The sequence below is a fragment of the Lagopus muta genome, chromosome 24 (assembly GCF_023343835.1).
Source record: "Lagopus muta isolate bLagMut1 chromosome 24, bLagMut1 primary, whole genome shotgun sequence".
Lineage (NCBI taxonomy): Eukaryota > Metazoa > Chordata > Aves > Galliformes > Phasianidae > Lagopus > Lagopus muta.
In genome coordinates this window covers 3892978-3903818 of record NC_064456.1, presented here as the reverse complement: position 1 = coordinate 3903818, position 10841 = coordinate 3892978, and the positions used below count along the sequence as shown (strand labels likewise).

The 10841-nt window shown below is 50.0% G+C and overlaps 1 protein-coding gene across 1 annotated transcript; it reads left to right on the top strand.

The window, feature by feature from the left end:
- Nucleotides 1-485: 485 nt before the first annotated feature.
- AMPD1 (adenosine monophosphate deaminase 1) lies at nucleotides 486-10824 on the top strand. The gene is made up of 15 exons (XM_048926259.1): nucleotides 486-613; nucleotides 4056-4230; nucleotides 4740-4899; nucleotides 5940-6102; nucleotides 6326-6545; nucleotides 7047-7176; nucleotides 7403-7597; nucleotides 7758-7889; nucleotides 7977-8140; nucleotides 8270-8396; nucleotides 8840-9003; nucleotides 9344-9464; nucleotides 9952-10125; nucleotides 10261-10371; nucleotides 10512-10824. Exons 1-15 carry the CDS (start codon nucleotides 592-594, stop codon nucleotides 10665-10667), a joined length of 2214 nt encoding a protein of 737 aa, XP_048782216.1. The 5' UTR covers nucleotides 486-591; the 3' UTR covers nucleotides 10668-10824.
- The last annotated feature ends 17 nt before the right edge of the window (nucleotides 10825-10841 follow it).

The following is a 10841-nucleotide window of genomic DNA, read 5'->3' as shown; positions in this document are numbered from 1 at the left end:
ATTATTATTTTCCCTCCTATGTCATCGCTCTGGGAAGATATGAGGACATCTGCGCAACTCCTGCAGGTGAAATCCACTCTTCCATGCAGACCCTTCTGAGGAAAAATCTGCTATGAATTCCTGGTTAGTAGTGAGAGCACATCACGTGTTCCTATCTGTCCCCACAGCTCCTGCTCCCATCAGCCGTGTGCCCTGAGGAGCTCCTCCCAATCGTTGGTTCAGCACAGAAGACATCAGTTTTAGTCTCTCTCAAAAGGCTGACTTCCACATTCTCCCTTTATAAAGATGTAAGGGTCCTGAGCTGCGACAGTCTGGCCAGACAGTGGCCAAAACTTGACTAAGTGTGAAATGAAAGCCTAATGGAAAAAAAAAAAGTTGAATTTGAGCCCTGGTTTCACCTGTTTCAGTGCAAGTGCTTGTGGCAGCACTTTAAATAGTCCTGCCGTTCATCTCCCTTCTCCTTTTAGAGGGGGAGAGTCTAATTACAGGGAAGGGAAAGCAGTAAAATAAGCGTTAGGCTGCCGAGCAGTCAGTCAGCTGTGCTGGGTTACAGCAGGGTGTTACCTGGGGGTCTGCAAACGTGCTGCAAAGATGTCACAAGAGAAAATTCCAGGTAGGTCTGAAGGCAAGCAGCAAGACGGGGAGGCACAGGGCAGGTTTGTTAGCTGACAGGCTCTGAGATTTTGGTGCTGTGCTGTCTTTGCAGTCCAGGGATGCAGCTTTAGGGCCTGTGAGCATTTTTCTTCCTGCTTGGAGGCATTTTTGGATAGTGAAGTAGAAAAAAAGGTTGTATTGTTTAAATCTTGCTCAGCTCATAGTGGGGAAAAACCTGTTATGCTTCCTGCAGTATCCTGATATAAAACGGCTGTAGAAGGGACCAAAGGGATTTCAGGAGTCTCCAGTCAACCTGAGTGCACTTAGAAGATGTTGGGTGCTGCAGTGCCCAGGGGGTGGGAAGCACAGGTTGGGTACAGTAGGGTCAGCCAAGCCTTGCAGGGCAGTGCAGAAGGGTGCAACTGCTGTAACTGAACCCTGGAGAATCTCAGCACCTAATAGGTCTGAAAAGAGCATGTTTAGAATTGCAGTGCTCTGTTTTGCCACAGATATATCCCGGTAAGTGAAGCTGGTGTTACAGCCTGCACCTGTGACATCAATGGGAGCTTGACCTTTGTATGTGTATTTTTTATCCACTAAAGAAATGGAAGGTCAAACAGTGGGCATTTCAGGGATACTTGGTTTGCAAATCAATATGTGGAGTTCAAGTGCCAGGACTGGAAGCATCTGAACTGCAAATGTAGGCTGGATTTTGGAAAGTGAGCAGCTGGTGACTGCAAAGCCAGGGAGCTCCAGTGTGAATTTTCTGGGTCAGATAGCAAGGGCATAAGCAGCATCCTCAGTGCTGGTGCTGTCCTGAAAACCCAGAAGCGAAGATCTGTGGAGCTGCAATGTCTCAGCTATCTGATTCTGGTAGCAAATAAGTGGAGATGTGACAACAGGTGGCAGGAGATCAGGAGCGAAACTTAATATAATTGAATTGCTGTCCATCCTGAGCTTCATAAAGGATGGTGAGTCATGGACTGACAAATAAACGATGGTGAAGGAGCCTCAGAACTCTAAGTCACTGAATTTTAATTTAATTTTTATTCTATTTTTTGTTCAGGCTGGAGAAAGCTGTTTTGCCATCTTATTTCTATGCTTTTCTGCATTCCTACTTCTGAACACAGATGTAGGGGGAGATCTTTCAGGACAGCTGGGTCCTGTTAGATAACCAGGTATCCTTTAGGTGCTTTTAGTATTGATTGAGGTGATGTAGGTTCCAGAAAACTCTCTTCCCCTGGGAATAGGTGTAGGTAAATCTAGAGCTTCCTGCAAGGTAAACCTGAGCTCTGTGAGAACCTCTGGTATCTGTAATGTGCTTTGTTTATGCACGTACTGCTGAAGCTATATCACAGAATATGAATACTGACCTCGCATCTTTATGATGTTAAGAAGGAACAAGGACTTTTTTCACCTAGAGATGGTGAGGCACTGGAACAGGTTGCCCAAGGAGGCTGTGGATGCCCCAGCCCTGCAGGCATTCAAGGCCAGGCTGGATGTGGCTCTGGGCAGCCTGGGCTGCTGGTTGGGACCTGCACACAGCAGGGGGTTGGGACTGGATGAGCATTGAGGTTCTTTGCAACCCAGGCCATCCTGTGACTTCCTTTTGTAAGTGTAATGCTCTGCCTAGGTTTGTAGTTTACGATCACTTTTTAATCATGGGCATGACGATAAGGCAAAAAGGTTTAGATTTTTGGAGGGCTGATCAGCAACTGTTTTTATTCTGTTTCTGTTTCATCTCCAACAGCAGAAGACAAGCGTGAGTATGGTGGTGTTTTCCTACATGCTCTCCCGTGTTACTGTCAGAACATGATCGCTGGGAGCAGGCAGCAGTTACACGATCATGGCAATGTTTCTGCTGTTCAAGCACATGCTATTTCTCAGCAGTGCCAGTTGTGTGCCTCACTGCTTTACAGAATGGTTTCAGGCCTTTTGCTCCTTGGAACCTGCTTTTGGTTAAATGTTGTTCTAGCACCCTCAAGCTCCTGTTTAGAGGAATATTTTCCTCTGTGGAGGAGGGAAAACATTCTGCATTTTCCCTGGCGCCTACTCACACTTTGGTTTTTTTTGTCTCTAAACAGAGATCTGACCCAAAATAACTCTTTCCAAATCAATCATGCTCCTAAAGGATTTGATCCAGGAGGGAATAGATTCAGTGCTTCACATCCTTCATTCACACTGACACCCCCAGAATGGCATTCCTGCCTTTGCCTTCCTGCTTCCTATTTGCTGAGACCTCACGTGTCAGCAGCGACCCTTTACTGCTGAGACACCTGGTGTCCCCAGATCCCTGACACTGGGCAGTAATAAAACAAGTGCAAGGAATTGTGTGTAGAGGCCTGGTGGTGATGCTGCAGCTTCATAACAACGGGCAACTCGTGCCACCGAAATGCTGCGCCTGTGACATTGCACTGCTGAGAAATGGACCTGGTGCTTGAATCTTTCCTGTGATTTATCATATAAGCAAGGAAAGGAAGCCTCTGTGTGGTGTTTCCTAACTAACCTGCTGCCAGGACCTTGGAACTGTGAACTCAGGGATTTGCTGTTGGTTTTTAATTTTTTTCCCCATAAAACCCCATGAGAAGTTGTCCAGCTTCAGTGCTGAAAATCAATTCTAGGTCTACCACATTTCTCTCATGCATGTCAGCCCTCCCTGCATTGGTCCTCATCTGCTGACCACAACATCCTGGAAGACATCTCAGTGGTGTGGTGCCATGTAGCTGACTTGCAGCATCAATATTCACCGTGCTTCATGCTGAGCTGCCAGAGAAACGTGCTTGATTTGTTCATATGCTGCTATGCAAACATACATTTTGAGATGTTTCCCAAAGAGGTCTTGTTTTATGTTGCTTTGCTGGCAGTATAAATGCTTCTAATGACCCTCTTCCTCCTGCTCCCTAGAATTCCAGCCAAGCTTTTGCCCATGGAGACTTCCATAGAGCCATATTTTTTGGTACTTCTGCAGCATGCTGGCTGTGATGGGCTGAGAGGAATCTAGGCCACAAATGGTTTCCTAGCCAGGAGCAATTCAGCTACAATGTGATGGCAGGAACTGTTTTGGCTGCTGGCTTTGTCCATCTCCATGTCCACCTGTCTTCATCTTGCCTGGATGCCTTGTGGAGCAAATGGGTCTTGGCCTTCCTAGAGCTGCAAGGGCTCTGCCAGTCTCCCTCTGTCTCCTATGTTCCCTTCCCTTCTTTCTGAGCTGTTTTGTGCTATTTGCACTGAAAACTGTATTTACCTTTTCTGCTATGCTGGGAATGCTTAGATACCCCTGCAGCCTACAGCATGTGGGACAAGCTCTGTTAGGGGGGCACTCAGAGTCTTCCAGGCAGAGTGGAGGTGTTTTAAGGACATGAGAGTTGAGCTCTAAGCTGGCTGCAGGAGGCATCTTTCTGTTAGGGTGGCTTGGAATTAGGAACCCACCTGACCCTGCAGCCTTCTCTTTCTCCTTGCAGAGATAGATGAGGCAACGCGCTCCTTCGCAGAGAAGGTCTTTGCCTCTGAAGTAAAAGATGAGACAACCAGGCAAGAGATCTCTCCTTTCGATGTGGAAGAGATCTGCCCCATTTCATGCCATGAAATGAGAACACACATGATGCTTCGGGAAAGTTCCTCTGCAGCAGGAAAGCGGTGAGCAACAACCAGGGTGGTGGGGGCAGAGGGGAGGGGTGGTCTCAGCTCGTGCTCAGCCAGAGGTGGGAGAAAAGCAAGAGATTCATAAATCAAGGCCTGGGAAAAACAGCTCAGCACACCCGAGCCTGCTTACATCCTTGGTAATCCTACAGTATCTGTCAGGTGCTTCTGGGTTTCCTTTTCAAGTGTTTCTTCCACTGTTGGACAGAAAAAGCCTTTTGTCCTGCTACCTCAGCACTGCCATTGCAATGGCCACAGGTCTCTTGGAGAGGGAGACCTGGGGACCCCTCTGGAAAGGGGAGACTTCCAGGGACAGTGGCTGAAAATCCACAGCTACTTTCATGTGCTTCATGTCTCTACTCTTGGCAGCGTTCATTTAAGGTGCTCAGAAAGCAACAGAAAGATTATTGATGTTGCACACAGCTGGAAGGTGGCTGGTAAATGCCCCTGCCCTGTGTGCAGCCAAGGAGTTGGGGCTGCTTGCCTGAGGCTTTCCTTCCTGGCAGGAAGAAGCACATGCTCAGCCTGAAGACAATTGCACTGGCAATCCCTTTGGCTCAGAAGACCGGATTGTCCACTATTGATGAGGTCATTTCTACCTCCCCCCATTACCAATCGGTGCCTGACTTCCAGAGGGTACAGATCACAGGGGATTATGCCTCTGGGGTAGGTATTTCATGGCCATTCAACTTCCCTATGCGACTGCCACCTCATCTAGTCCTTGCTTGTCCTTCTCGAGTGCCCACTGTCACAGACATCCATGCAAGATGTGTGGAGGTAGTTTGTGCTTTCCAGCTCTACGTATGTCTTATAAGCATCTGATGATGTTCCTGCTGTATCCCCTGCAGGATCCTGAGCTGAATGCCTTAACAGGAGTCTCAGGGAGTGCTGTGTACTTCCCATGGGATTCTCTGTACATGGAAAGGGAGGGTGATGCTCATTCTGTTGCACACAGCTGTGTCTGCCTGAGACCTGTGCACACAATGATTGAGGTTGCAAGGGGACCTCTGGATGTCCAACCCCTACACAGTCATCTAGAATGGGTTGGACAGCACTGCTAGCACATCCTGAACCAATTCCTCTTTCTCCTCCTTTCTTCCACAGCCTCCTGCTGTATTTGTGCTGTTTGTGAGATGCTGCTGGCAGATCTGCTGGCAGATTGCTCAACCTGGGGTTTTACAGCAGAGGAGCAATTAGGGGAAACTGAAATTCCAACCAGCATGCAGCAGGCGCATTCCTTCTGCCGTGACTGCTTAGCTGCAACTGATGCAAGATACTCTGTCATGCTGCCCCAGTCTGGCCAATCTGTGCTGCCCAAAACACTTGTCTGTGCAGTAAATCAAATTCTTGACGTATTGGGCTGGTATATGTTGCTCAGTTTCAGACTGGGCTCCAGAAATAGTATCCAGTCTTCTGCCCAGGCTTAGGTTCCATTTTGGTTCCAGCTACAGCATGAGGCGAGGAATGTAAGGGGGTGGCAGCTAAATTTTGTTTGTTGTAGCATAAAGAACCTCCCTTTGCCATGTCTGGGACTTTGCCCATCATCCCTTCTTTGTCCTGCTCAGGCAGAACAATGGAAGGGAGAGGATGATCAAATATGTATCTTGCTGTAAACACGCTTGCACCCTTTAAGACTTGATGCACCAGTTTCTCTCAAGCAACTATGTTCCATCTGCGTGGTTACACCAACAGCAGCCCTATTGCAGGTGACAGTGGAAGATTTTGAAGTTGTCTGCAAAGGCCTGTACCATGCCTTGTGCATCCGGGAGAAATACATGCAGAAGTCATTGCAGAGGTTTCCCAGGACCCCATCCCAGTACCTGCGTGCTATTGAAGGTGAAGTCTGGAGGGCAAGTGATGCTGGCCCAGGTATGTTTAAGCACCTGCAGAGTTTTGTCCCCTGGCTTCAAATTGGGATGACGAGGTGTCAGAAAAGAGTTGCACAGTGCTCCATGGGGAGATTGCCTGCCTGGGACTCCTCACTGTTGGTGCTTGGGCTGTGCCTGTCCTCTGCTGGGGGTGAAGGAGCATAGCAGGCTTGTGGGGTTTTGGCAGACAGCCACAGCCCCATAGTATTTTCCCTTTGGTGCAGTTTTCACCCCGCCAGTGAAGGATGGACAGGATCCCTTTGAAACTGGGAATCTCCCTGAGGACCTGGGATACCACGTCCAGATGAAGGATGGGATCGTTTACATCTATAGTGACAAGGCAGCAGCTGGAAGAAATGAGCCAAAGGACCTGCCTTACCCCAACCTTAAGCGTTTTGTTGATGACATGAATTTCCTCTTGGCCCTGATTGCACAGGGGCCTGTGTAAGTGCTCAGCCTGAGGCAATCAAACCGGTAAGGCCTCAGCAGGCAGAGGGAGGACCAGGGCAGAGCCATGGTTGCCCCTTCTTCCTGAAAGGAGGGAGGGACCTGCTCACAGTAGCCAGAAACCCAAATGGGAAGATTCTGCCAGCTCTGTATCCTTTTGGTAGGGGGCTTGGAGGGGCAGTGTTGAGGGATAGCCTCAGAATCCCACTTTGCCATACCAACAGCCTGCTGGCTACTGAAGTGTCCTTGGTCCTTCTCAGCCATCTTGGTTGGGGTCTTGAGCAAAGTCAGTGTTGGGGTTGTCAGGGGTTGAAGACACCTCCTGTGGGTACGCTCCTACCTGGCAAGGCCTTCCTGCAGAGCTCTGTGACACAGCCTGAAGCAGCACCACGGGGAGGCAGGCCAAGGCAGTGTGAGCTCCTCCAGTTGGGGTGACAGCTCAACCCCCATGCATTCGACTCTGTGCCCAGACACTCTTCCACCCTTTTCTTTTTCCAGTAAGACCTACAGTCATCGACGCCTGAAGTTCCTCTCATACAAGTTCCAAGTGCACGAAATGCTAAATGAGATGGAGGAGATGAAAGAGCTGAAGAACAACCCTCATCGGGATTTCTACAATTGCCGTAAGGTAAATGGCAAGGCTCACAGCCCTAGAAACCCTGCAGCTGAGCTCTCTTGGTAATTGCTGCTCTCTGAGAAATGTGGATATTGGGGTCAAGGTCTGGGACGCTTGCTAATGGGAACATGGCTGAGTTATGTTCCTTACACAGTTTGGGTTCGGCTAAGGGATATGTGATGTTGTTACCCGAGCAGCACCATCTTGAAGCTGGAGAGCTGTTGCTTTGCCTTCTCAGGTGGATACACACATCCATGCTGCAGCCTGCATGAACCAGAAGCACCTTCTGCGTTTCATCAAGAAGTCGTACCTTGTGGATGCTGACCGTGTTGTTTACGATGCCAAAGGTGAAAAGCTCACTCTGAAACAACTTTTTCAGAAGCTCAATCTGCACCCATATGACTTGACAGTGGACTCCTTGGATGTCCATGCTGTAAGTGGCAGGGCACACACTGTGCATGTTGGCATTCATGGTAGGGCATGGCAGCTCCTGACTTTCCCATTCTGGCTTCTGTGGATCAGCCCCTGCCCAGCTGATATGCCTGGACTCAGCATGTATTTACAGGATTTGCCCCTTGTCATCTCTACTCCAGGGGCGTCAGACGTTTCAGCGCTTTGACAAATTCAATGATAAGTACAACCCTGTGGGTGCCAGTGAACTGCGTGACCTCTACCTGAAAACAGAAAACGCCATCAATGGTGAATACTTTGCTACCATCATTAAGGTATGAACACAGGGCAGGAGAAAGTCGTGGGGCTGCTGCACTCAGGATAGAGGATACTTGTGTACTGTATGTTTTCTCGGTTTCTAGGAGGTTGGCTCTGATCTGGAGGATGCCAAGTACCAGCATGCGGAGCCTCGCCTCTCAATCTATGGGCGATCAGCTGAGGAGTGGCCCAAGCTGGCCAACTGGTTCTGCAGACACCGGGTCTACTCCCCCAATATGAAGTGGATGATCCAAGTACCCAGGATTTAGTATGTGCTGTGGTTCTCACAGACACTCTGCCTTACAGTGCATCATACCTTATTCTTAACCCAAAAGGAATTATGGGAACAGTGAGCCATGTTCCTCTGATAGTGATTAATCTTTGTGTCTGTCTGCAGTGACGTGTTCAGATCTCGGAATTTCCTCCCACACTTTGGGAAGATGTTGGAAAATATCTTTGTTCCTGTGTTTGAGGCAACTGTCAATCCTCAAGCCCACAAAGAGCTGAGTGTCTTTCTACGCCACGTGAGTGTCACCCCATGGTGCTGTCAGGGTCTGGTGAGCCCTGGATGTTCCTGTTTGTGCACACGAAATGGGACATCAGCTCTCACTCAGAAAATATCGTCAGTGGGATTGTGGCTATTCTGCCATTTTCTGGGAAGGGGATGTGAGTCCACAAGTGCTGAAAGGGAGGGATCAGTCACCCTGGGCTGCTGTGGGACTGTGAGAAATGTTGTCCCTTTAACTCCTGGATAAACGGTTTGATTTAAGCTTTCTTTCAACCCACTGATAGAGCCAGGGGGTTCATGGGGTCTACAACCTTGCTCCTGACTCTGCTCCTGGGTAGGGCAGGGGTGTGGGCTACAGCCAAGGTAAGGTAAGCTGCAGTGGGGCAAAGTGAGGCAGACCTGGCCATGATGATGGGAGGAGCTTTGAGATGCAGCTTCTTTTGTTATTTTGCCAAGCAGATCACTGGCTTTGACAGCGTGGATGATGAATCCAAGCACAGCGGACACATGTTCTCCACTAAAAGTCCAAAGCCAGAGCAGTGGACTTCTGCAAAGAACCCATCCTATACCTACTATGTATACTATATGTATGCCAACATCCTGGTGCTTAACAACCTGCGCAGGTGAGGCCCCAGATCTGCTAAAGGACACACCTGATGGGCTGGCAGAAGTCAGCAGGGGCTCTTCTTGCTCTGCAACTGGTGTAGTTTGGAGCTTCTTGTCCCAGTCCGATTTCCCAGCACTCATCAATAGGAAGTGTGATCAAATGGGGTGAAAACTTTAGGACTGCAGAAATGCATCTCTTGTGTATGGAGGTGAGGAAAGAGTATAAGTTAGGTCAAGCTGGCTCCTTGGGGAACACACTGATGGGGGCTGAGCTGGATCTAAAGTAGGGGAATCTTGCATCATGTGCCATATAACCCTACTGCTTACCTGCTCTGAGTCCTCCTTCTGTGTGTTTAGGCAGCGAGGTATGAACACGTTCCTCTTCCGTCCACACTGTGGGGAAGCTGGGGCCATCACACACCTGCTTGCAGCCTTCATGACAGCAGATAACATCTCCCATGGTCTCAACCTCAAGAAGGTGAGTGGAGTAGTCTGCCACAGAGCAGTGAAGTGGCAGAGAAGGAGAACATGCTCACAGCTGACCTCTGCTGTAGCTGGTAGTTCATCATGCCTCTGCCTTAGCCTTACACAGACAGCCTGGCTTTTAGCAAACAATATGTGACTCCCTGGGTTTCCCAGGCATGTTTGTGGCCGCAGTTGGGAAACATATTCATACTTCCAAAGGGTTTAACATCACAGACCTATCATTTTTATAAATATGTCTCATTGGAGTTGAAGTCTGGATGACTTCAGACCTCAACTCGCTTGGTCTCTCATGCTCCAGGTGGGCCCTGGAGAACTCCTAGCTTGCCTACACAACTTCGACCATTATGGGTGCTAACCTTTATGAGAGCAGCAGTGGATTTTCTGGCTGTGGGACTGGGTTGATCTGAGTTGTGAGCCTGAAGAGGTAGAGGTCACAGCAGCTTTATCCCTACATCTGGCAATTCTTCTCTCCATTGCAGAGCCCAGTGCTGCAGTATCTGTACTTCCTTGCCCAAATTCCCATCGCTATGTCCCCCCTCAGCAACAACAGCCTCTTCCTGGAGTACGCAAAGAATCCGTTGCTTGACTTCCACCAGAAGGGCCTTATGGTGTCCCTTTCTACAGATGACCCCATGCAGTTTCATTACACCAAGGTGCTGTGTGGGCCTCGTTTGTCACAGCAGCAGTGGCAGAGGGTGGGGTGTGCTGGGGGCAGCACGTTTACAGGGCAGCTGTGTGGGCTACGCAGGCAGAAGCTGCCTGGCTTCTAAAGCAACCTTTGGCTACAGGAGCCCCTGATGGAGGAGTATGCCATCGCTGCCCAGGTCTTCAAACTCAGCACCTGTGACATATGCGAGATTGCCAGGAACAGCGTGCTGCAGTGTGGCCTGTCCCACGAGGTGGGTGCCCAGGGAGGGCCGGGTAGCAGAGCGGGCCAGCAGGGCCATGGGCACCTCTCTGCACTGCAGCTCCTGCATCTGTGCCGGTGCTGCCGGCAGGGGCCTGTGAGAACCCCTACCCCTGTGCTTGTACGTGGCAGGAGAAAGCCAAGTTCCTGGGTGAGAACTACCAGGAGGAGGGGCCCTATGGAAACGACGTCCGGAAGACCAACGTGGCTCAGATCCGCATGGCCTATCGCTACGAGACGTGGTGTTACGAGCTCAACCTCATCGCGGAGGGCCTGAAAGCCGAGTAGCGCGCAGTACGGGCGGACTCCTGGGCGCGGCTAAGCCTGCCGCCGTGCTCGGCTTCTCTGAACAGCAGCGGGACTCAACCGTGCCCCGGGGTGCGGGCTCGGGATGCTGAGCCGCGGCCGTGGGCAGTAAAACCGCATCTCTGAGCTACTCGATGCGCCTGCGGAGCGGGGAGG

Coding starts and splice junctions, on each gene's coding strand:
- AMPD1 (XM_048926259.1), top strand. CDS start 592: ATGTCACAAGAGAAAATTCCAG. Junction 7,890..7,976: donor ACTTTGCTACCATCATTAAG/GTATGAACACAG, acceptor CTCGGTTTCTAG/GAGGTTGGCTCTGATCTGGA. Junction 10,372..10,511: donor AGTGTGGCCTGTCCCACGAG/GTGGGTGCCCAG, acceptor TGTACGTGGCAG/GAGAAAGCCAAGTTCCTGGG.